The sequence below is a fragment of the Poecile atricapillus genome, chromosome 1, assembly GCF_030490865.1.
Source record: "Poecile atricapillus isolate bPoeAtr1 chromosome 1, bPoeAtr1.hap1, whole genome shotgun sequence".
NCBI lineage: Eukaryota > Metazoa > Chordata > Aves > Passeriformes > Paridae > Poecile > Poecile atricapillus.
This window is the reverse complement of record NC_081249.1, coordinates 135,576,770-135,602,306: the sequence shown is the minus strand read 5'-3', so window position 1 is coordinate 135,602,306 and position 25,537 is coordinate 135,576,770. Positions and strand designations below refer to the sequence as shown.

Genomic DNA, 25,537 nt, shown 5'->3' with positions numbered 1-25,537 from the left:
GCAGTATCATGTTGTTGAAAATTCTGTTGGATTCTGCAGGTGTGTAATTAGTCTAGCTGCTAGCCAAAGAAAAGGTTTATTAGTGTAGAGCTTTGTAATGGGGAAAATTTCTTTTTTCTTTTTGTATATTAAGAAACAGTTGAATTGAAAGGTGTTAACAGGCAGCATCGTAAACTGATACAAAACTGAACATGGGTTTTTTTGTGCTTTGTTTTGTTTTTTCCTAGGGTGTGGTTACTGCAGCTACAAGTCTGATCACCACTTTGGCACAGAAGAACCCGGAAGAGTTTAAGACTTCAGTCTCCTTGGCAGTGTCTAGATTAAGCAGAGTGAGTCCAATGATGACCCTGATAATACTTCACTGTTGATTAATTTACTCAGCTTTCTAGATCAGGTTAGCTTCCTGTTCAGCTTTCTAGGGTCAGATTAGTTTACTGTACCATTAAATGTAAAGATGATTCAGTGTCACTTCATGTGTGTGCTTCAGGTAACCTCTTTAAATGCTTGCTGCTTACCAGGATAGAAGGCTGTATTGGCTTGCCCAAACTTTCTTGGTTTAATCTCTGCTGTGCTCCAGGTAGTAATCCTCACTTTGTTTCTGTAATACCAAAGAATAGGAGGATGAAAGACTGATTCTATAGACTTCACACAAACCCCTCAAAAATACAGACTGTAGCTTTAACTTTATCTAAGCTTCTTACGAGATGAATTGCCTTCCTGTTCCTTCTTTTGAGCTGCTGCTAAGTTAATAATCAGAAGCATCTGATAAATGTAAGTGATGTAGGGGGTTAAGCAGGGGCAGGGAGGAGTGGAGGGACATGTCTGTTAGTCAGCATTTCCATGCAGGAAAACTGATGTCACTGTTTTGTTTGATTTTGTTTTCCCCCTACTTTTGGAAGGGTGTGCAAGACTAGGGATGCTTCTACTTCACAAATGTATTTTACACCCAATTTTATGCAGTCTTATACCCAAATTTCTTGTAGGGCACAGTTTACTTTCTTTTCAAATACGAAGATTTTTTCTGATACTTAAAAGCAAGGGAGTGCTGAGAGAAGTGAAGATCTGTTCTGTAATGGAGTAGTAAGAATTAGGGAGAATTATTTTGAGCAGAGCTAGCGCCAGACTCATGGTTTCCCTAGAGTAAAAGGGGTAAAAGAAGATCCCTATGAAGAGGGATAATCTAATCTAACCCATATCATGTTTCATTATGCATATAAACCTCTTCTGTGAATGTTATCTCTTCTGCTTTGCTGTATGGATATTACTGAAGGTGTTGGTCCTTCTGCTCTAGATCAGTTTATCATAGCATCTTGTGCTTGAATTGCAGGCTCACCTATCAGCAGCCACCAGATTATTGGCTGAATAACAATATTTATTATTAATAAATAAATGATTTCTGAACAGAGAAAGTCAAGCTACTGGTTAAACATTTTGATGTTAAAAGATGGTTGTCTTCATTCTTTAAAAAAGCAAGTAGTCTTTCAGAAGAGACTTCCTAGACTACTGTATCTGCAAAACTGGATTTCCGTTACTAGCATTTACTGTGGTATATTCTTAGTATGGCAGCTTGCACCTAATTATCTACTGAACTAGACATTGCTAGTGACACAGTTTTTTAAGCTTCTGTTGGAGGTGACCTACAATGTTCTTTGGGTCCTTTTCGTGATTGTGAATCAGTTAACTTCAGCAGCTGATGTGCTGGCTGTTTATTTTACAGATTGTAACTTCTGCATCAACAGACCTTCAGGATTATACATACTACTTTGTTCCTGCTCCCTGGCTATCTGTGAAGCTTCTAAGGCTGTTACAGTGCTATCCACCTCCAGGTAATGCACAAATCACAGCACTGGTCATCTCTCTTCTGCAATACACTGGCTCCAAAATGCTACTGCACTGCAGTGTTACTATAGCTTAGAGTGCAAGCGCGTTGTCTTAAGGCAAAGATACTGAAGTTTGTACTTTTGAGTCTTTCTGGTAGCTTTAAGCTACTTGGTCTTTTGAATTATGTTGTGTTTAATTTTAACAAAATGTCTAACCAGTGTGCATCTTACAAATCATCGGCAGCTTCCGTTTTAACTACTCATTAATATTATCAACTATATTAAAGCCTTGAAGTGTCTTGTAGTGCAGACTATGCTTGGCTTTTGTTCTCACCCAGAAGGACTGTGGCTTGGAATTCTTTTCCTGTGTGTTTTGGGGAGTGTAAATGTTTTTAATGTCTCTGAATAGTTTAGTTAATTTTGATTTAGCTGCGGGTTAGTAGGGGTTAGGGTTTGGAGCAAAATGAAGTTGTCCAATGGCTCTGTCTTCTCCAGAAGACCCCGCGGTACGTGGCCGTCTGACAGAATGCCTGGAAACCATCCTCAACAAAGCACAGGAGCCACCAAAGTCAAAGAAAGTGCAACACTCAAATGCGAAGAATGCTGTCCTGTTTGAGGCAATAAGCTTAATTATACATCATGACAGGTGAGCTGGGACAACACTTCTTTATCAGAGGGGTTTTTGAAGTGAAAAGCTGGGGCTTTGTCTTGAACCAGATGGGGGAGGGAGTGGAGGGGAAAAGAATACGAAGTTGCTTGCTGGATTGGACCACAACCACAGCAGTGTAACTGAACGGTGTTAATGAACTGTGTAGCTTTGGGTTTTGCTGCTTCTTTATTTGATGTTTTGTATTGACCCCACTGCTCTAATCCAACAGAGATTATTTGCTCACAGTATCTGAATTAGCATTTCACTAGCAAAGCATTCTAGCAGACACTTTAAGGCATTTTAAGAATTTTCCACTGCAGAAATAGTATTCTGAATTGGGTGTTCTCAAACCTATTGCTTTTAACCCTTTCACTTTCTCTCCTGTTCTGTGCAGTGAGCCAAACCTACTAGTCCGTGCCTGTAACCAGCTAGGTCAGTTCTTGCAGCACCGAGAAACTAATTTGCGTTACCTAGCACTGGAAAGCATGTGCACGCTTGCCAGCTCTGAATTCTCACATGAGGCTGTGAAAACACACATAGAAACAGTTATCAATGCACTGAAGGTAAATATTGAAGTGTGTGGTCTGTTTTTGAGTACTGTCTTCTCCCCTGCCTCAATGCCCTCTCCCCTATTGCCCCAAGCTCCCTGTCCCCAATTAAGTTAATAATACTTAGGGACCAAATGAGTTATTCTTTGAAGTCTGCTTCAGTTTTTTACCTCAATCCAGCAAAATCTTGGATTACGGAGGTCGGATTTTGTTGATTTCTGCATCTTGATGGTAAATCTGATACCTGTAGCTGTGTCCCCTGTAACACTGGTATCTGCTCAAGTGAAGGCTAAAGAGGAATAATTGTTTAAAAATGTGCAATTTCAAAATTGAGAATGCTGGGAAGACAGTTTTATTACTGTCTTGTTGGTATTGGGCACTGTTCCTTCACTGTAGTAGCTATGGGGAGTGGTAGAGCAGATCAGCTTGCACTGTAGAATTGTAAAAGACCAGAAACCAGAAAGACACATTCCCAGGCCATGTTTATGTGACAAAGCAGAAGTCAAAAGAGTAAGACTGATTTGCATGTAAATTTACTTGCACACTTGAAAGTTTAAATGCTTTGTTTTCTTCCAAGTTTGTGCTGTGGCATATTTATACATTTGTCTAAGTTCAAAGTATGTATTTGTTCTAGCTGGACTTCAGTTGTTACAAGGCATGCCCAACACTAAACCTGCAGTTAGCTACATGCTCCTTGGGCTGGTAACAATTTAACAATTTCCGCCAGTTATGGTGCATTTATGGCCGCTGGTACCAGTTACTCAGTGCATAATGGACCACAGATTCAGTCACCCTACTCAGTGTAATACTGAAGTGTTCTGTACAAACTCCATTCTTTCAGCACCTGCACAGATTTGAATAAGTATGCTACAGAAACAAAACCTGATGATTTGAATTTTTGTGATAGTATTTAAAAGTAGGAAGCTGAGTCTCCACTGACCGCTTCCTAGGTGACTGAAAGTGCAAAATAGCATAAGAAAGTCACAGCTTATATAAAGGGTATATCTGAGCTCATTCTGCATCTCAAAAATTAATTTATTTTAATTTGACTGTATTATACTAAGTTTCATCTCTTAAGTTGCTTGTACTGAAATCAAAGATGGAATCATCTTGATCTTTGACTCTGTCTTTTTGCAGACTGAAAGAGATGTAAGTGTACGACAAAGAGCTGTTGATCTCCTGTATGCGATGTGTGACCGAAGCAATGCCCAGCAGATTGTGGCTGAAATGCTCAATTACCTGGAGACTGCTGATTATTCCATTAGAGAAGAAATTGTAAGCTATTGGTGTTTTTCTTAAATATGTTTCATAGCTGGATTTGGTACCATAAGTATCATTTATTGATTGGGATGCTGCATAGTCTGTGATTGCTTTTCATGGTGGCTTAAAAAAAACTCAGACAAAACTACTAAAACAAACAAAAAACTTCTAACTTTGTAGTCTAATAGCAAAAAAATTAGGTTAAACTAATCCAGGAGGCGGGGGGGAACCTTGGAAAGTTAAGAATTTTAAAAGCTAATTTTGATCCTGAGACAGTGCATATAGAAAGCAAAGTGAATTATATATGTGAGCCAACACATTCTGTACCTCTGAGGGTTAGGTCCTACTCTAGTCAATTGTTGAATAGCTTCAAAAATTAGTGGTAAATGCTTATTTGTAGGTAGAGCTTTGTATGCTCTGAGAATGTTCAGTCTAAGGGTTCCCAAAACCACTAACTTATAATCAGCTAAGAGGTCTGATATCTGTCTCCTTTCTACCAGTAGGATAAAAGTTGAAATACTCAAATCTTTTTAGGATGGTAAACAAAACTTTTACTTACAGTAGTTATTTAGCTTAGTTAGGTGCTGAAGTCCCTTGGTTGGAGAAGTGAGTGTGGAATACAGTGTTAGTTGATTTACCTCTTGTGCTGTCTGGTTGCTGTTGGCAGTGTCCCCTGACTTGGCAGATAGTGAGAATTTCATTCTGTTCCCTTTTATTGACCTGTTCTTTTAGGAGTAGTAAAGGCAACTGATAGTAAATTGTGTGGGGGTCTCCCCTGAAGCTGATTGTTTGCTTCAGGATGCAGGAAGCTGAGTATGACCTGAAAAAGTGGGCTGTGCCTTGGTGACTATTTGCCTCTGCTATCTTGAGTTTCCTTTGGCCTTTTTTAGGGAGGTTTCCAATTTCCTATTTGATCCTTTCTCAGTGGTAGTTTAGATGGTGTTTTTATAGCAAACAAAAAATGTTCTATAAATTGCTCTTGATCACTTAGGTACACAATTGGAAAGCCACTAAGATACAGCATACTTGTGAATGCATTATGGGGAAAGGAATATGTACCTGGCAACTGGCTGTATTCTGACACAGCATTTCAATGTTCACCTTTCACCTTGGCTGTGGGAACAAGTGAACAAGTTCATGCATCTGAAGCTGAGGCTTCTGGGCCAGTGTGGGGCATCACCAGGTGTCTACAACCCATAGTCAGAGCTAGCCAATTTTCTGTATCCTCTTTTGTGTGCTCAGGTTCTGAAGGTTGCAATTCTAGCTGAGAAGTATGCAGTGGATTACACCTGGTATGTGGATACAATCCTGAATCTGATTCGCATTGCTGGTGACTATGTCAGTGAAGAAGTGTGGTACCGAGTTATTCAGATTGTCATCAACAGGGATGATGTGCAAGGATATGCAGCAAAGACTGTTTTTGAGGTGAGAGTAAATGTTTCAATTCCCTTCCAAAATGAGCTGAGAATTAAGGAAGCACGACATGATGTAACAGGCAAAACTTAAGGAGCTCTGTCTGTCGTCAGAAGTCCACAGTGCTGCTAGGTGTGCTCTTAATCAAGTAATACTCACACTAGAGTCTTCTGTGAAATTATACCACCCATCATATTTTTCTCGTAAGTTCTCTGTAGTGCCTAGATCCATGGTCTGCTCTTGCAGGAAAGTAGATGAGAAAACTGGGAATGGAAGTGACAGGAGAGATGTTTTTTTCATACATTGCCTATCAATGATTATTAATGTGTTACAGGCCCTTCAAGCTCCAGCATGCCACGAGAATCTTGTAAAAGTAGGTGGCTACATCTTGGGAGAATTTGGAAATCTGATAGCAGGTGATCCAAGATCAAGGTAAAACACCTTCTAAAATACTGAATTCCAGGAGTAATGCTTTCTATAAAGAATTTAATTCCTAGCATTCTTAAAGGCTGGTTAACAAATCATTCAGTTCTTGCTAATAATGCAATAATAAGGATTATCATATCTACAAAAACTGAACAAATTCTTTTTTTTTCCATCTTTTAAGTCCCCTCATCCAGTTCAACTTGCTACATTCCAAGTTTCATCTGTGTAGTGTTCCTACCCGAGCTCTGCTTCTGTCTACCTACATCAAGTTTGTGAACCTGTTTCCAGAAATCAAAACTACAATTCAAGATGTGCTGCGCAGTGATAGTCAGCTAAAGAATGCTGACGTTGAACTGCAGCAGAGAGCTGTTGAGTATTTGAGGCTCAGTACTATTGCTAGTACTGATATATTGGTAGGTATAAAGGTTTATTTTCTTCACTATGTAATACTCTGCTGTCAGCATGTGAAACTCAACTAAACCTTATCTGATTGCTCAGAAATCTCAGTGCAGGATAAAGGATTACAATGTGGGTGTGGGTTCTTTTAGTCTACTTAATTCTGCTGTAGTAATCTGTATTTTAGAACTAAATTCCAACTTGTTATTGCTGTAGTGGGACATAGGACCATTGAGACATGTTAATCTGGAGCAGAGAAGCCAGGGAAAGCTGGCATAATATAGGGTCCTAGAGGATTTAGATACCAAAAGGCTGGGGCTTTCTTTTGAGGACTTAATTGATGGTGGGCAGGAAAAATGTAATTTTTTTTCTCTTGAAGTTCAGTGATTTAACCTCTCAGGTCTGAGCAGAGCACTGCACATTCAGTTTTTACATCTAATAAATGCTTAGGTCTGAGTAGAAACTTGAGTATTCTCTATGGTTTAAGTCTAGGTCTGCCTGACTTAAGGACCCTTAGGTCTGCTATGATCTAATTATTTGAATTTTCTTTTTTTTAATATCACTGTTTCAGAGAAGCGATATGCTCCTGTTTTCTTAACTAAGTGCTTTGGAAGGACTTCAGAAAGTTTTAAAGAATTTTTTCTTTTAAAAAAGAGATCAATCCCTCACTACAAAACTGCATAATAATTTTCTGTGTGGGTAACTACTTCTGCTTTATGCAATCTATAAGGGTGTGTCTCTTCAAAGACTCAGAGGCTGGTTTGGGTTTTTATCTGAAGTTTAACTAATACTTTTTTTTTTTTTTCCCTATGGTAAGGCTACCGTGTTGGAAGAAATGCCTCCCTTTCCAGAGAGGGAATCTTCTATTTTGGCTAAACTGAAGAAGAAGAAAGGCCCAGGCACAGTTACTGACCTGGAAGAGATCAAAAAGGAGAGGAGCTCTGATATGAATGGAAGTGCTGAACCTGCCTCTGCCACTGATGTTGTGAGTTTAAAAGCTGTTATTTCACTAATTTAGACGGTATGCAAGTGAGAAAAGACTGGTTTCTTAAAGTGGCTTTTTTGGGGATTTAAAACCTTTCATATAAAACCTAAGGCTGTGGGTGTTTGCTATAAAGCAGCTTTCCCCTCATATATAGCTGCTTTCCCCTCACTGCATGCTTGGATGCAATTTTCCTTTGAAAATCTTATATAAGTGGGGATAAACTGTCTACAGCCTAAAAAAAATCCCTTGTACATTGTTATTTGAAAAATAATTGGTGTTCACTTTAGAAATGTGGATTTCCTTGTTGGTGAAAGTGCACTGAGGGTGAGGTTATAAAATTAACATATTTCAAAGAGTTAACTTGAATTTCAGAGTATCAGTTGTTTTTTCTGCTTTGTCTAACATGTCATTTTGCATCTTGGTTTGGGTTATTATTTTTAATAGAAGTGGACGACACTTACCTTCGCTGCAATGTCCTTAAATGAGTATAAAGTTGTTACTTTTTATTTGACAGGACTATTTGAGTTCAGTTATGCTAGACAAGTCCACGTGTTTTTTTTCCTTCTGAGCTGAAGCTTCTTATTTTATTGTCAGTAAGCTGGTAGTTATTTTTTCCCATAATGTAATACTTCTTTCTGGTTTTAATACCTAGAATAACTTGTTATTAGATGTAAGATGCTGTAGAAGATTACCTAGAGAAGGAAATACTGCAGCATGCTCCCTGCTCAGTTTGTTAAAGCATAGTAATTTACTACTTAGTCACTGCAGTGTATAAGAGTAGCTACTCCAAGTGCAACAATTTTGACTGGACAGAAATCTCTTTCTAGCAGAAAAGTTGCAAAATTTTCTTTGAATACCAAATTGAGGTGACTGGCAGTTAATACTGCATTATGCTTTATGAGCTTCATGTTCTGGGTTGCAGCCATATAACAGACTGCACAGTGTTACCTTCACCAGTGGCTTTATCTGCTTTAGATTCCAAAAATGTTGGAAATTTTGGGTCCAACCTTTGTTTCTAGTAGGTCATAATGATTGGCTGCTTAAAGTCTTTTGCAAGGGAATTTTTCATTATACTGTATGGAATATATGATAACTTGGAGTTGGCTTACAAAAACAAGATTTCAGATTGATCCAGACATATCTCATGAGTCATCCTCAGATAATCTGGCATAGTGGAAGCTGCTAATGTCTAATACATGACCATTTTGGTTAACAGTCTATGCTTTGTTCTTGCATGTGACTTGGGCACATATATGCAGCCTCTGTTGCATGATTCTGTGTACTGGCTGCTTGATCTGTTCTGTTTGAGGGAAAAACAGTTTAAACGTCTTATCTCTTCCTCTAGTGTTTGCAGCTTGAACTGGCTACAGGCTCTGCTTTTTTTTGCTGGTTGGGTTTACATTCTTTCTAAGATTTGCTAGGCTTCAGAAACCCAAGATTAAACTGACAGTCAATTTTGAAGATGCTGTGATGACCTGTGGTTTAGGTTTGTGTAAAAGCCACTTGCTTTCTTGATGGATTCTTCATGAAAGAAAAGCAGCACATGAATTTTATTCCTTACAGTACTTACTTTGCCTTGAAACTGATGGGAAAAGAGAGGGAGGAAAAGCTGTCATCTTTGTCATCTTTCTTCTGCAGAACCAGATTTTAGATAGATGAACTTTGGTTTTGTTTTTATTTAACAGTTAGATGGACATAACTCTCTTCAAATGGAAAAAAGGAAAACCACATCTGTAAATGACCTTAAGTTGAAATTCAGCGTGGTAACTGCTGCGTTTGTGAACCATTTTACAGTCATTCAAACCTTGATTTGGGGTGGGGAGAGGCACTTTACCATAGCTTAGTTGTCTGTGCAAATGAGACAGCTTTGTTATAGTTTTGTTGCAGTGTAACACCAAAGTGTCTTGTCTTCCTTAGTCTACTCCTTCTCCATCGGCGGATCTGCTGGGTCTGGGTGCTGCCCCTGTCACCAATCCAGCTCCCCCACCTTCCTCTAGTGGTAGCCTGCTCGTGGATGTATTTTCAGATTCAGCTTCTGCAGTTGCACCTCTTGCTCCTGGTTCTGATGACAACTTTGCGAGGTAATTAAGTCACCCTGAAAGGAATTTGAAGGAGAATATGTCTGTTAAAACAGAATTGAAGGAAAAACATAACTTCTGGTTTTGTTCCAGCATATTGAGTGCATTCCTGGGTGGCATTTTTGCAGCAAGAAAAATGTTCTTGGACACTCTGCTGGATGTGCTTTATAGAATCTCTCTTCTATCTCTCTTATAATGGAAAAACTGAGTCTGTAGTACTCAACCTGAGGATAACTGCCATACAGTAGTGTCTGGTTTTTCATGCTGGTTTTGCTTCATTAAATTAAGCTGCTTGTACATCTCCATACATCTTGAAGTGGGGATTATCTGTCCTGATATAAATACATTTATTTCTGTTTTCTTTTCATAAAGTGTTCTTGTCTCTCCACTTATGGCAAGCTGCTATTGAAACAGAGGGAGATAGATTGTATCCAGAGATACTGATCCCTAGATTTTAATGCTACACTTCAGTTGTTCTGCTACTGTCTGACAAAGGGGCATGAAAAGGGGGATAAAGAACAAGTGGTTTTCTTTTTTTCTTTTTTTTTTCAAAGGGGATTTGATACTACAGTTGCATTAGCAAGTGTAGTGTAGGTACAATGTGTTATTAACCCCATTAGTATTAAAAGCCCCCGTGGCTGCTCTCAAATGTTATTTGGCTAAATTTTTGGGAATGAATGACATAAAATCACAGAATGTCTTAAAATCAGCTGTCCTACCGACAAGAATGTATTACTATAGTCAAGGACTAAATTTTGAATATTGGCACAACAGATTTTCTATGCATCTTAATATAAAAGATATAATTGGGGAAACTGATCTGCCTGAATCGTTGACACTTTTATCAAAATTTTATTCCAGGCAATGCATTGTTGCAGGTTTGCAGTGATTAATACTTGATACTGTGTTTCTCCTGGAAAGTCAGAAGTGATACTTGATCATACAACACAAAACCAGGACTTTAGGAAGCTACACAAGCTTGTTCTTGCTTTTTGCTTTTTTTTTTTTTTTTAAGGGGGTAACTAAAGGAACCAATGCTAGTAGCTTCATGAGCAGATGTTACTTAAAAAGAGTTTTCTATTTCTGCAGAAGAAAGTATAGCAATGCCCAACTCCTTGGTCTGTCTGTAGATGATGACATGCTTCTCTAATTATACTGAGAAGTTGCTTTTTACAGTCTCCTGCCTCTTTTTAGTGCTGTTGTCACTTTTGTTTCTAATCTGTTGCTTGGGTAAGTCATTCTCTGTGTGCCTGTGTACTCTTGCCTATGCTTAATACTTGTATGTTTTTAGGAACTGATTGTGCACCTATCATTAGAAGGGTCGCTAAGGTTGATGAGGCCTCTGCTTTTAAACACACCTTTGTAGTAGTTAGTATGCAGCTACCTTTTCGATTTTGAACTTAAACACTTTTGCTGTCACAGTTAAACACCTAAAAGGACTTGGTTCTCTAAGAGGTTTACATTTACTAAACACCTTCAGCAGTCTTCATGAAGGATTGCTGTTTTCTAATAGTTGGGGTGGGATGGGGGAGAGAAGTGGGGGAAAACATTGCCTAATGCCTAAAACCTTTCTAGGGTACTGAGCTAGGGCAGCTAATCAATTTCTTGTGCATTAAGCTCAGCAGTGCCGTTTTTGAGGAAGGAGGTAAAAGAAGTAACTAAGCTCTAAGCTGTCTTTACTAACTCCTGCTGTCTCTGTCGCTACTGCCTTTCTTCCTTTGTGCTGCCTGAACTAGCCCTGACCTGGCTTCATCTGAGGTAGTTTCTGAGGAACCAGCTGATACTGTGCATGATGCTGATGAGCTTTTTCACAAGTAAGCAATACTAAAACCTTGCAAGGCTGGGCAAAGTATTCAATTTCCAGAATAGAGTTAAAAAGCAAAACTATATTGTTCATTAACTTAATACAAGCAAAACTAGAGAAACATGTACTGTCAGACTTGTGACTAGAACACCTCTGTGGATGCTGTGGATTTTGTGACAGGCTCATGAATACACAGGTTAGAGTTGCCTTTACAAGTCAGTGCTATCACACACTGCTCTAAAATGAGGCAATGCCAGTTGTATCTTAAGTTTCTGCAACTATTTGGAAATAAATAAACAGAGTACTTGTCAAAAGTACAGATATTTGGGAGTGTTTTAAGTGCCTTGTATGCAAAAGGCAGATGTTTGCTGACCACCTCTTCTACTTTTAAGTGGAGGGTGATAGAAAGGACTGAGATCACTGGAGAATGGGCTTCCTCTCTCAAAATGGAAAAAGTACATCTCTCAGTTGGCTTAGGTGATACAGAATTAATAAGGAGGGTTTTTTTCTTTCAGGTTTAAGTAGTCAAAGCTTCAAACTTTGCAATTGTGCACCAACCTAATGAGTTTCAGAAGTTCTCAAGACTAATAAGAAAAATCCTAATCTGTTGCCTGGTCCTTTATTAGACAGTGTGTGTGTAAATAGCATATTGTGGTTTCCTTCATAGTTTCTCAGACATCCTATCAAATAAAAGTGTCAGTTCTTTTAGTGTCCTACAAGTGGTGGTTCTGGTTGTGAAATTGTCTTCTCTAACTGCAGTTTTCTGTAAAGCCTCTCTCACAGATTGATGCATTCTAGGTTAACCGCAATCTTCATCCTCTGTGTAAACCCTGAATTTTGTGGTTCTAAATATTGTTTAATGTGGCTCAATTTAAAACATGTTTTCCCTCTCTTCCCCTAGGTTTGTGTGTAAAAATAATGGAGTCTTATTTGAAAATCAGTTGCTACAAATTGGTTTGAAGTCTGAATTTCGACAGAACCTGGGTAAGATCTGTTGTGTCGTGGTTGGCTGTTGCATTATCAATCACAATGCCAGCATGATATTCTAGACAGGACTCCCTTTCCAGCTACTGAAGAGGGAAGTAGCTTTATAGGCATAAACGTTTTTACAACTCCCACTGTTGTGCATCCGTGGCTTTTGTGTGGGTTCTTGTTTCCTTAAATTTTTTGATTGTTTTGGTAGCTGATATAAATAGGAGTGTTAAGCTCCAGCTCTTACTGCCTGATTGTATGGCTGGTGCAGCCAGGTTTATAAAGGACCATTCTGCTCAAAATTAATATCTTGCAGTAGCGTTTATTGTAATGATATAAGACACAAGACAGATCAGATTGAATGCACAAGATACTGGAACCATCTAGAAAAGAGATGGGATTTGAATACAGGCTAGCAATAGAATTGCTTGCTTCTCCCTTTCTGTAAAACTCTTGGTGCCATAGTAGCATCTTAACAAAGTTTTCCAGCAATTGAAAACTTCCGCTGATGATTTAACTGCCTGTGTGACCACTACTGTAGGAGAGATCTAATGGAATGGCTTGGTTAAATCACTGCATTTTGAACTGTGAATGTCTTGGTGAGATAAACCATGTAAACTGTATTTTGTTCTTAAAAGTGGTTTTAAGGAAATGTAGAAAACGTGTTAGGGAATTAAAGCACGAGTAGTTCAATGCGATTAGATGACTTAGAAATTCTGATGTCTTGTTCTTCTCTTTCCAGGACGTATGTTCATATTCTATGGTAATAAGACATCAACACAGTTCTTGAATTTTACTCCAACAGTAATCTGCTCAGATGACCTTCAGTCAAATATCCTTAAATGTAGTAGCATGTGTCTGTTCTTATTAGGTTTTTGTGGTTTATTGCTGCACAATATAATAAATCTGTTGGATCAAGGCACGGTGTCCTTGAACATGAAGAAATGAGAAACTTGTCGATATCTCTCTAAAGTTCTTGTGGAAAGAAAAGTGTTGAGCAGGGATGAAAGATTCTTCCCTCAAAGCCCTGGTTATAAAATTTTGCTTCTGAAATAACAAGAAATTAAGCTGAATAAATATGTACTGGAACTGTAGCTTTCACCACTGACATGAAGTAGCAGAGATAGAAATGTGTCCTTCGAGTACTGCATTAGCAGATAATCTGAAACTTGACATGGAGATGGAATACATGTGTGCCAAGACAGTGGTACTTTAAAATAAGATCTTAATTCATGGATGGTCCTTAATGCTTGGTATTGCAAAGTTAGGATTTCTGGGAGATTAAGTAGTCAGGCTTTTTTGACTCAAGGTGTCTCTGTCATGTTCAAAATAGTCCTGTGGCTTTTATTGTGAAGTCTCTGTGCCTCCACACCTTTTTAAGGGCATCTTTCTTTAAGAATATCCAATTAACTGAGAATTTTCAGAGTTATTTCTTGTAGATATGCCAATATGAAAAAAACCTAAACCCCAACAAACTCTTTTCTTGTACAAAAACTGAGCTTTAAATGTTCAGTAGCACAAAGAGAATAGGTGAAAACCTGATGCTAATTCCTCATAGAGTTTATTGGAAGATTTATATTTTTTAAATTATCAGTTTGTTGATCTGTTTCCTTAACTACTTTTCTATGCCTGAATCTTCAGACAAAACCTGTTGACCCCACAGTGGATGGAGGTGCACAGGTTCAGCAGGTTGTGAACATCGAATGTGTGTCAGACTTCATGGAAGCTCCCATCCTGAACATTCAGTTCAGGTAAAACAAAGGATTCAAATGTTAGTGAATTAATTAGATGAAAGATGTTAAATTTGGCATGGCCCAGTGACTGAATGCAAAATACGGACACACAAAGCTCTCTTGGATAGACAACTAGAAAATTTGATCTGATTGAGCTTTAAGGTGCTAGGGAGAATCCACTTGGAACAATGTGGTTTAAAACCCCAGCCAAACCAAACAGTTGAGAAGCAGCTACTGATAAAATGTCTCCATGACTTCTGTGTCAGCTATCTATATAAAACAGCAGTCTTCCTGTTTGCTTAAGAAATCTTGACAGGAATATACGCAGTAACTTCTCCCTTCTGGAAACCAAGAACATTTCTGCAAATAACTTGGCCTGGAAGTGTATGCAACCAGAAATAGAATCTTGTTCTGTCCACTCAACATCAGCTCAGTTTTATAAAATCCTGGGTTCTGGGCTACGTGTTGTTATTCTAGTCTGAACTGGTTTTTACTGGTATGTTTTCACAGGGGTATATTTTCACCCCTTAAGGTGCTATATCTAGAAGAATAAACCTATGCTAAAACTCAGAGAACCTTATCAACAGTTCTGCCAATTTATGTTCCATCTAAGCAGAGAAAATATATTTATTTAACAGTGGATTGAAGCTGTGTATTAGAAATGTCATGTGCAGTTGATGGATTTTAATCATAAACATTTCCTCAATTGCTTGGTTGATTTCTGCTGACACATTGCTGAGGCTGCCACATGCACTGAGGTTTTTCTATTCCATCTGCAGGTACGGTGGAACATTTCAAAATCTTTCGGTAAAATTACCCATCACTCTGAATAAATTTTTCCAGCCAACAGAGATGTCTTCTCAAGACTTTTTTCAGCGTTGGAAGCAGCTGAGCAAGTAAGACTTTGCACCTGGGGCTCTTGTGGTGGGCGAGGGAAGAGAAAGGTATATTGTGAGTGTAGCTGGTGCAGTGCCTCATCCCACACTAAATCCTGTAAGCCATGAGCTCTCCCAGTAGAATTAATTGCTATTGGAAATGCTGTTCGTAATGTATTTGTCTTGCCTTGTCTTGCAGTCCAAAACAGGAAGTACAGAATATCTTTAAAGCAAAGCACCCAATGGATGCAGAGATCACGAAAGCAAAGGTGGGTGGTAGTGTGATATTTTTAATTCATAGTGTACCAGGGCAGTGGCAGGTCATGTTTTAACCTCAGCTGGCAACTAAGCACCACACAGCCATTTGCTCAATCTCCCCCAGAGGGGTGGGACAGAGAATAAGAAGGGTAAAAGTGAGAAAATGTGTGGGTTGAGGTAAAGAGAGTTCAGTCAATAAAGAAAAAGCCATGCACACAAGCAAAGCAAAGGATTAATTCAGTGCTTCCCACTGGCAGGGAGGTGTTTGGCCATCCCCAGGGCAGCAGGGCTCCATTAGGTGTAACAGTTACTTGGGAAGGCAAAACAACATCACTGTGAACATACTCCCATTTTTTCTTTTCCCAGCCTTATGTGCTGGGCCAGCACATCATACAGAAAGGGATATCCCACTGTTCAGTTGTCCTGGCTGTGTCCTGTCCCAGCTCCTTGTGCATCCCCAGCTTCCTCACTGATGGAGTGGGGAGAAGAAAAGACCTTGGCTCTGTGTAACCCCTGCTCAGTGATAACTAAAACATCCCTGTGTTAGCAACTGTTTTCAGCAGAAATGTAAAACACAGCCCCATACTGCTAAGAAGAAAATTAACTCTATTCCAGCCCAAATTAGCATGTGGTATAAGCAGACTTTGTGCTTTTTTGTTTAAACAGCAGTTGGATCATCCATTGAAAATGTGAGTCTGTGCTATGTGATAGATTGTGGCAGTGCTGAGTTGGACAGTTTCTAGCTGTGGTCTGAATTAGATGCAGTCTTCAGTAGCAGCTGGAGACTTGAAGCTGTTTAAGAAAGCACCAATTCACTGCTTAAAACTGAACTGGAAGATAGTTCAAGCCTTAATTTATACTTGAGTACTGGTTAGAAAAGGTGAAACTGACTCTTTGGCTGCCCTTGGGCAAAACAGAAGTGACTGTGTAAGACAGGAATGGCTGTATCAAAACCAGGGGAGACTGATGTTAAATCTTAACTTCCTTCTCAGTTGCTTTTGAAAAGCGTTATTTACAGAACAGCTCATTTATCAGCTTCAGCTGTCAAAAATTTGTAGTAATGAATTTGTCTTGAAGACTTAAGACTTGTTTTGCTGTTTGATGGTGACTGTTTAGGTATACTTTGTATTTGTATCCTCCTCTGCCCACATTAAGTCTTCTGTGTTTCTTTCACAGATAATTGGATTTGGATCAGCCCTGCTTGAGGAGGTAGATCCCAATCCTGCTAACTTTGTTGGTGCTGGTATCATACACACAAAAACCACTCAGATTGGATGCTTGCTGCGCCTTGAACCCAACCTCCAGGCACAGGTATCTGTGTAACTATCTCCAGCTTAGATATAAGTACTTGTTTGAACTAAGTATCTCTGTGTATCTGAAGTCCTTAAGATGTTGAAAAATCACTTTTGCAATAGCTCCTTATGACTTCAGACTCCAAAAAGAAATTAAATTGTAGCAGGTGGTCCTGGCCCAGCTGGGTCAGCTTCTTCTTCAGAGCAATTCTCTTTCCTCTTGGAAGAGATGGTTATATTCCAGACTGTTGTGTGCTCTTTGGACCAGGTTAAGCATGCTTCCTTTTGCTATTTTGAATTTGTAAAAGAGTAATTTGCTAAAAGAGGAAGCATAAGTGAGTATAATGTTAAGAGTATTTTTACTAAAGCTTTTTTGACAGAGGTGTTATCAAAATTAAGTAGGGATTAAAAATAAGGTTTCAGTGGCTATGTCTTCTGTTCTCTGAAGAAGTGGCTGTCCAGGGTCTTTAGACTTTTGACAGCATTTGCTGCTCTTTAACAGATTTTCTGGACAACACCTTTCTGTTAAACCCAAAAAATACTTGAGTAATTCTCAACAAGGGTTTGAAGATAGGATTGGTTCAGCCAGTAGTTTGTAAAAGCTGTGTTGCTGGGTAGCTCCCTCTGAGTATTTTGAGATCTTTTTCCTACTAAAGCTTACAAAGCAAGTAAGGGGTTAACTGTTAGTTTTCACTGTTGACTGTGCATTCCTTTAATGCCAAACCGTTTAAAAAGTATGATTTTATGTTCTTTTTCAGATGTATAGGCTCACACTACGAACAAGTAAAGAAGCTGTATCTCAGAGATTATGTGAATTGCTGTCAGAACAGTTTTAATATTAACCATGTCAGTTTTGGTTTTTCCACTTATATCACTGTCATCATACTGCAAATAAATGTCTTGTACATCACTGTCTGAGTACTGCAATGTTAACCAATACCAGCTCCCTGCCTTAATAGGACTTGACCCTTGTTTGAAATTAAGACTATTAAATGTACAGTACAGGGAAGTGACTTTTTCCATTAAAAATGGCTTTTAGTGTGTTACACAGAGGGTGGGAGGGCTGTCTTTTGCTCCTTTTTTTTGCAGAGGTCAGGCTTTTAAACTTGTTGAAGGGAAATTGTTTTAGTTGTGGCAATCAAGGATTTCAGCTGAAAATAGCTCAAAAACCTTCTGCTTCAGTACCTTTAAGAGATACTTTCTCTGCTCTGAGCTGAAAGAAACCGATTTACTGCTGCTCAGGAAGGTTAATTCCCATGTTAATGTAGAGTCAAAACTTTGTAAAGTTTAACATTTCCGCAAGTTGTCTAATGGATGGAAGGGCAGATTTGAAGATGTGTTTGAATCTGATTAAAGATTTATGTTGTGTCAGCAATCTTTGTATTTGAAAGATGCCACAGGACCAGAGTCTTAAAAGTATCAATCTTGTAATATTTTACATCTTAATGTTTTCTGATATTTGGATTGAACACAAAAACTATTCTTAATCCTTCTGCTTATCTCTGTTAATGAGGTGAGCCTCTCTGGTAGGGGGTGAGTGAGTATATACTTGTTTGTTGTTTCTCAGTGAAGTTAAACATTCTGTTTGCCATCAGACTTCACAAGTCCTGATGATGTGATGCAATTAACTGCAGAAAACTGCAGTATTGTATAAAAGAAGTGGGAAGAAATGGGCCCTTGAAGGGCCGTAAGGCATGCACTCTTAGGCGAAAATGTAATTGTAATCAATATATGTTCCCCAGTGTACATTAATGTTCAGACTCAAGAGGTTGAATAACTGATATCTAAGCAGTTTCCTTCCTGTCAGTGGTAAAAATGTCCAACATGGTGTAGAAAACTTCTGTTGAAAGTGTTAGACCCAAAAATGTTCATCTTTTCTAGTGGTTTTTACAGCCAAAATCTTTGTACCTTGCTTCACATCAAACTCTTTGCAGCCTCTCTGCAGAAGTCAGTGGACAGAAGTTTTGGCTCACGCTCCTCAAGCCTTGAGATGCAACAGAGGCTGCTAAACCAAAGCAGGTGAGGTGGCCCAGTTAGAAACCCTGGGCTGGTGTCAGCAAGAGCTACAGATCGCGGTGAACAAAATCAGCTCCTGCTGACAGGAGGAGGGAACCTCAGGTCAAGATTTCCTCATGGCCATTGAATGGAAGCCTGGGACTGCTGTGTCACAACACATACAGACAAGCATGCCCAGGAAATGAAGGTGTTGAGTCATGGTGGTGACACTGAAAATACATTTAAATGAGGCTGCTGTCATGCTGCCCAGTGCTCAACAGGGGACAGGACTCTCCATGATTGAGTGTGCCTTGCTTTTTGTCTTCAGTGCTTTGAGACTAAATGATGCAACTGGGAGGTTATCACTTGGTTTGGCCGAAAGCTCCTGCTTGTACTTGAGTAAAAGTGAAAAATGAGGAACAAAGGTTTGGCTGTGATGTATGGATTTTGGGTGATATGTTTTGTTTTTCCAGAAATAGCTGGTAACTATGGATATTAAAGCTGAAAACTTGGCAAAGACCTGTTTTTTTGCAAAAGTTCTCTTGAACAATTGGTGCCTTTAAGGCCTTTCAAATTCTTCTTACTTCTCTTTAATCATAAATATTGTCATTGAAAGTCTTGGTGAGGGGTTCCTGCAGTCAGGTTGGGCAGTTGGCAAATACTGATGGAATACCTTTTGTTTTCTCCTCTTGATGCTCTGTGTCTCATTATTAGTCCTCTTATGTTAACCATGCTCTTGGCTGCTGTGTTAAAATCTTATGTGCTGAACTAAAGGGAGTCTTAGCAAAGACAGAGGAGGAGGTTCTCTTTTGTATTTTCCAAATCCTGTTGTATATCTGTCCCCCTGAAAAATGTTCTGTGCCCTCATTAAAGGACACCTTGAGACACTGCACTACTTTATTTCACTTTGCTTTGGTTCAAATGTGCTAAAATGTGCATTAAAATGTGGGAAGGAGGGGGGGTAAGGGAAAGTGTCTTTTCAGTGGTGACTGTGTTAAGCTTATGACTGTTCACTCTTTGTATTAAATGTCAGCTCAACGAAGCCATGAGCAGAAAAGTGAACAAATTAAAGACAAATACTTGATTTTATTTTTTTTGTGAATGATGGTTAACTTACCAGTGATGTATCCTGTCAAGCAGACAAAGTAATTTCTGCAGTAAACAGTGTTATTGTTTTTAAGTGCAGTATTTTCAGGCATTGACATGTGAAAATAACTGAATAGCAAAACAGGTAGCATATGTTCATTCTTGACCTACACTCCAGTATGTAACATTTATGGTGATTGTCTTATTTGTATAAAACAAAGTTCTGTCAAATTAAGTGGAGAATTTTCATATAGAAGACTATATATTAGACTATATTCATCAGAAGAACATATTAAGATTAAATAAATGATTAGAACAGTGATGAAACTGTCCTTTTTTTGTCTGGGAGCATGAAGATGTGAAAAATATTCTCATGGAATGGCTGTTGTGGAGCACAATTGCTGTGATTCTTTTATGAGAAGTACTGGTGGGTTCATTCACTGGAGCCTCACCTGGACTACAGATTTTTGCTGTCCCAGTGAGTGCTTGATTTTGTTTGTGTTTGGTTACAGGTTATAAATACTCTATTTTTAAAAAGCCCCAGATGTAAAATCTTTCTCCCTTGAGTGTTTAACAGTAAGTACATGAGCAGTATTTGGTGCAGTAGACTCCTCCTAATAGTGGTGTAGGGTTGAGGCTAGGCTGCACACACCTATATTGCATGCAGGATTGATGGCACTGTAGAAGAAGAGTAATCTAAACTGCTAAATAACCTCATTTAACATTTAAATGTATGCTTCAGATTCTCCCCTTACACTTGCTAAAAGGGAAAAAAGGGCACTCTGAGCTTTTGTGCAATCATACATCTTTTTCTTAAATGACTTTCAAACAAAGTAAAGATTGTCTAGAGTGGCAGCAAGTAGAAATCACTTGTGAGTGAACGATTTGTATCCTGTTAGGTGCATGTAGGCTTTGATTTCTTGCAGAGAAAAGCCCTCAGCTACCTGCTTTATCCCAAAGCTGCTCCATGTGTTTGTTAGTTATGTTTCTAGAAATGTCCCACCACACTAAGGGTACTTGTGGAAACCTCACCATTCACTTTTGGGTCATGTAGCACCTTGTTTTCCAACCCTGTCATCTGTGGATGATGAGCACACGTGTCCACCTTCAAAGGCAAGGAACAGGTTGTTTCCTTTCTCCCAGTAAAGTAGTGGGCTCTTCCACAGTTCCAAGTTGACTGAACCTAATACACTATTTTTCAGTTAAAATAGTTCTGGTTAAAATAATTTTTCAGGTCAAATAAGGAGAAAGAAATTAGCAAATTCAGTTCCTTCTATTTTATTTGAACATCTAATTTCTGTTACTGCCCATGCGTGGGCCAAGTTTTAGCCTCTGGTTGAATAAATCACCCTGAGCAAGGCCAAACAGTTTCTTGTCTTCCCTTGTCTTCCATGAGCCTGTTCTTTATTTCTGTGCCTGTTCTTTCTTTTCTGCTCTGCACCCTACCCTGCTCCTGATCAGGAATAATTTATCTGGTAACTCCACTGGTAGTCCAGGCAGCTGCTCAGGCAGCCTGACAGCAAGGATGTCTTGTGTAATCAGCACGAGAGAACCCAGCAATGAGCTGTAGCAGGATTAACTCATGATCAGGATTTAATTACAACAAATGGTATCTGCAGCCATCAGGTCTGGCTAGTGTGTGCAACTGTCAAAGTTACACACACAGCCACTAAATACAATTATTTCTGTGGTGAGCCTTCTTCCAGGGTTATCTGGGTCTTGGCATGGTAGCTGGAATTGCTTTTTAAGAAGTTCAAGTGGCCTACAGCAGCCACATGCTGTGGTGACCGTCATCTTCTCAACATCCAGCCTGTGTGGAAAGGAGGCAGAATCAGTTGGCATTCATTTACAGCATTTTAGGCTCACAGTTTTTCAAGTATATGAACTTCTTTCTTTCTTTCCTATGGTGGGAGGTTTAAAGAAAAGAGCACAGCCCTCAGATGAACGGCTGTCAACTGCAGGACTACAATGTGGGAAATGACTCCATTTTAAGTTCTCATGATGCAGAAACTGGTGTACTGAGCTGCTGCCTCCTGTTTAGAACAGGATGGGTCATTTCCAGCTCAGGATAGTCTGATTCTATGATCTCATCTGTTAGGCCTCAGAGATCACTGGAAAACTAATAGAATTTGATTCTCCTGGTCTCTTTTAGGCCTTCTGAATACTTGTGTCCAGGGATTAAATTTGTTAAAGCTGTGCCCTGGACTACTTAGAGTTTAGAAAAGGTCTCCTGCAGATGCTGAATTGTGTGTGTTCCTTTTGCAGTTCACAGAGGAACAAAAATCCCTTTCTCCCTCTGAACAGTTAGTGCTGGAATCTGAGGTGGTGGCTGTATGATACCAGTTCTGGTTGTGAGGTCAGGTAACAAGGTAGAAGACTTGCACATAATTGCTGAATTCACAGTAACAGAGCACAGGCAGATGAAGTGAGAGCTTGAATAGGCAGGTAAGGATTTAGTATGTCCTTACACTACTACAGTTCTTAGGCTGTTGATTCCTGACTGTGTTCAGCCTCCTGCTAGTCTTGGTTTTGCCTTTGTCAGTGAGAAACTCTATCAATAACAGGCCAGAACTCAGGTAGGGGAAAAAGAGTTAAGGAAAAAACACTTTTTGGAAAAACTTCTTTTGAAGCAGAGAGAAGTTTTCTTGGTTTCAGTTAAAACTGGGTTTTAACCACAACTTTCTTAGCAATTGAGACAACCTTGGCTCTAAAATTTGACAGCCCTTTTGTCAACTCTCAGGGTACAAAGTCAGTCACTCAGTTTTCAAAATGCTGGGGAACACTTAAAATGTGCTTTGAAAGGGACAATTTTTAGCATCAGGATTAATTTAAATTAGTTTCTGCAAAAGCAAAACTTCATTGCTTTCCATTCTTGAACATTGTATTGGCTTGGATTGTTGGGAATGTAATTTTTTTCCAGTAACTGAACTGTAATACTGCTGCACTGTTTTACTTGTATTGAAACCTTGATTTCCTGTCAGATTTTCCTAATGGGCAGTAGGACTCCACAGGCTCAAATAGTACCCCTGTAATTATAAAATACACCTGAATTACATTATTAGGAGCATGCTATGAGATAACTGAAGTGACATTACTTACCTTAGATGAAATTTCCTATTTTACTGTCTTAGCTATTTGAAATAGGTATAGTTTAAACCACTTTTTCAGTCTTTAAAAAGGAAACACAAAACCAAAACCCCAACCATCAAAACAACAAAAAAGCCCTCCAAACCTGCAGCATTGATGTCTGGCTTTTTTTAAAAACAAAACAACAAAAACTTAAGGAAGTGAGATGACCTTCCTTGATTAGGTGTAAATCCCTGTGTAATTAATGACTTTATTGTTGCTATTAACTGGTTTATACAGCAATGCTGTATATTGCTGGGTGGACTCTAACCACATTTTCCTCCCTGAATTATAAAGGCACAGTAGTTCATCAATTTCCCTACTTACAGGTGACCAAGTAAGGAAAACAACTTTAGTACTGTACAGCCTCAGTTATCCTTACTTTGTTGAAGATGGACATGATCCTTCACATCGGCTCAAAGTGACATTTGTGGAACAGCCTTTGTAAGTTATTTTTTCTTCATATTCAGCTTCTCTACAATGCTCTGTCAAATGTAAAAAGAAGAAAAATCTGCTATAATTAATTTTGGTCTTCTCGAGTAACCTTGTTAGATGCCAAAAGCCTCCATATTTGGTTTCATGGAAAACCATTCTTATTGCATGAGATAATTAACAAGTCACAAGTGAGTTACAGAGCAAGAGAAGATTTTAAACTGGGCACTAAAGTTGCAGGAGAGGCTTGCCCTGGAGAACAAGAATAAAGTTCCTTTTTTTTTTAAGATAGCAGAAGTGGGAATTACAAATAAGAAAAAAAAGTCCTGTTAAGAATATAGTATACATTCAGTCCAGCATGGAAAAACTAATCCTCTGCTGAGAACACAAAGATGCAAAGTGAACAAGCAGCTGGCTTATTCTGATAGAGTTATTTCTGGTTCACAGACTTGACTTCTTTGAAAATTGCTTAATTTGCTCGTTTTAAGGATAAATTTATAGGTAGCCAGAAGTTTGTAACTTGCCTTACTAGAGAGAATGTTTAATGCTACGTGTTGGTAACAATTCTATGTGTCAGTGTTTTCTCCTGCCTTGAAGCACCACACTAAGTACTTTATGAAGCAGGAAGCTGACTGAAAACACAGGTTTTCCAAGGAGTTCAAAGATAGTGTTTGAAGTTTATATTAAGGAGAACAAAGATGAAGAATACTGAAAACTATGAAGGCAACTCATGTATCACTCACACCTGATCCTGCACAATGATCTTTTAAGCACAGTCAGGTTCCCTGCTGAAAGGTTATAGATGATTGAACATTATTGTAGAGGGAGCTCAGTTAATGCTGTAGAATGACTTTGGGATTTTCTAATTGGAAAATAAGACAACTACTAGCTGGACACTAGACTAAGATGCTGTGTGTATATATATATATGTATATATATGTATATATATATATATACACCAAGTATGTATGTAAGAGCTAACAGGAAGGCTGCAGGGTAATGAGAGGATAGCCTGTTCCAATGAGAGGTTTCTTACACTGCTTTTTAGGATGACAGAATAAAGGTTCTGTGGCTCTCCTGAAGTGCATCCTGTCAGACTCTTTAACTCACACTTCTTAAAGTTTAAAATATTGACGAGCAGGGAATCTGTATGAAATCTAGGATGTCAGAAAATAGCTTTACAAAAAATAACTGCAGAAAGGACAAAAAGAAAAGATGGAGCCAGTGGGTACAAACAGGATCATAGACAAAGGATACATGAATTCACACACTCCTCAAAAAAAGGCAATAAAAGCAAATCCATGATAAAGGAAATTCCATGAGATGCATTACCGTGTGGCACTGTTGATGGAACAACAGAGGACAGGGATGTTGCAAGGCCAGAGGTGAGAGGAGGAGATGATGTTGTTCGGGCGGTGGTCAGTGTTGTTGTTTGCAGGGAACTCCTTTCAACTGACTCTGTAGAAGCCATAGTGATAACATGGGGAGCAAAGGTAATAGTTGTAGATAAAACTGTTGGGATCAACGCTGACCTGGACTGAGTAGAGATACTGGTAGGGACAGCTAATGAGGACGTTTTGCCATATGGAGTTGATGTGGTATTTTGGAAGTAAGAATGTGTAGTGCTCTCAGCAGAGCTAAATGTGGAAGTAGGCACAGATGTTGTGCTGATGGATGGCGACAAAGCAGAAGAGAATGGAGATGTGGCAGTGGATGGCAGCTGGGTGCTGAGTGGGCTGCTGGGGGCAGGCAGAGAGCTGGGATTTGGAGAGGTTTCCAGAGGGGCTTCTGTGGAGACAGAGGTCTTGGAGGTGCTGCTCATGGAGGTGATAGCCGTGGTCATGTGCGTGGTCACAGGTGGTGCAATGTGTGGCACAGTTGACTTTCCATGGGTAGAGGCTGCCAGGAGAAAGGCACAGGTAAAATTAAGCATGCCTCCCCTTATTCAGATATGGGGAGACAATCAGAAAAGCCAAAGCAGGAAGACCCATGCATGTCCAGAGAGAGACAGTTTTCAGAAGGGAAAAAACTAAAAACCAAATGATGATCCAGCTATAAGATGTAAAGGCAGTCACTCACCACATCCCATGGCTTACCAATATCCAGCCACTCTCAGAGCAATGGCTACATTGCAATAAATGCCCAACTCTCCCACTGTGCAGCTCAGCGTGATGTTCTGTGGTAGGCAGTGTCTCCTTGGCCACTGGCCTTGGGCCAGCTGTGCTGGCTGAGTCCCTGATGGACTTGTGACCACCCTATGCCTGCTCCCTGGATGGCAGAAGGACAAAACATGGGGGGCTCAGGGGCAGAGCTGGCACTCATGAGCAATCACCAAAGTACTTGAGTGCTATCAACACTGGCTGGGATCCACATCTAAAACACAACACAG

General features: G+C 39.3%; 2 protein-coding genes across 3 annotated transcripts in view; one reads left to right on the top strand and one right to left on the bottom strand.

Moving 5' to 3' along the window:
• The window catches only part of AP2A2 (adaptor related protein complex 2 subunit alpha 2), a 44,988-nt gene extending 25,076 nt beyond the window's left edge, over positions 1-19,912 (top strand). The window contains exons 6-22 of one of the 2 annotated variants that reach the window (XM_058839030.1): positions 228-329; positions 1,718-1,826; positions 2,319-2,466; positions 2,864-3,032; positions 4,155-4,292; positions 5,520-5,702; positions 6,025-6,122; positions 6,298-6,529; positions 7,330-7,497; positions 9,415-9,578; positions 12,281-12,363; positions 13,094-13,183; positions 13,979-14,102; positions 14,864-14,980; positions 15,159-15,228; positions 16,394-16,528; positions 17,268-19,912. In XM_058839030.1, coding sequence (XP_058695013.1) covers positions 228-329; positions 1,718-1,826; positions 2,319-2,466; positions 2,864-3,032; positions 4,155-4,292; positions 5,520-5,702; positions 6,025-6,122; positions 6,298-6,529; positions 7,330-7,497; positions 9,415-9,578; positions 12,281-12,363; positions 13,094-13,183; positions 13,979-14,102; positions 14,864-14,980; positions 15,159-15,228; positions 16,394-16,528; positions 17,268-17,345 — 2,208 coding nt within the window. In that variant the 3' untranslated portion in view covers positions 17,346-19,912. Of the gene's footprint in view, positions 1-227; positions 330-1,717; positions 1,827-2,315; positions 2,467-2,863; positions 3,033-4,154; positions 4,293-5,519; positions 5,703-6,024; positions 6,123-6,297; positions 6,530-7,329; positions 7,498-9,414; positions 9,579-12,280; positions 12,364-13,093; positions 13,184-13,978; positions 14,103-14,863; positions 14,981-15,158; positions 15,229-16,393; positions 16,529-17,267 lie in introns of both variants that reach the window. The other variant, XM_058839020.1, reaches the window with a different exon arrangement.
• Positions 19,913-21,222: 1,310 nt separating this feature from the next.
• MUC6 (mucin 6, oligomeric mucus/gel-forming) overlaps positions 21,223-25,537 on the bottom strand; it is a 51,024-nt gene continuing 46,709 nt past the window's right edge. Inside the window, exons 40-42 of the mRNA XM_058850190.1 lie at positions 24,481-24,801; positions 23,099-23,201; positions 21,223-21,400 (exon numbers count right to left, since the gene is read on the bottom strand). Coding sequence (XP_058706173.1) covers positions 21,223-21,400; positions 23,099-23,201; positions 24,481-24,801 — 602 coding nt within the window. The remainder of the gene's footprint in view (positions 21,401-23,098; positions 23,202-24,480; positions 24,802-25,537) is intronic.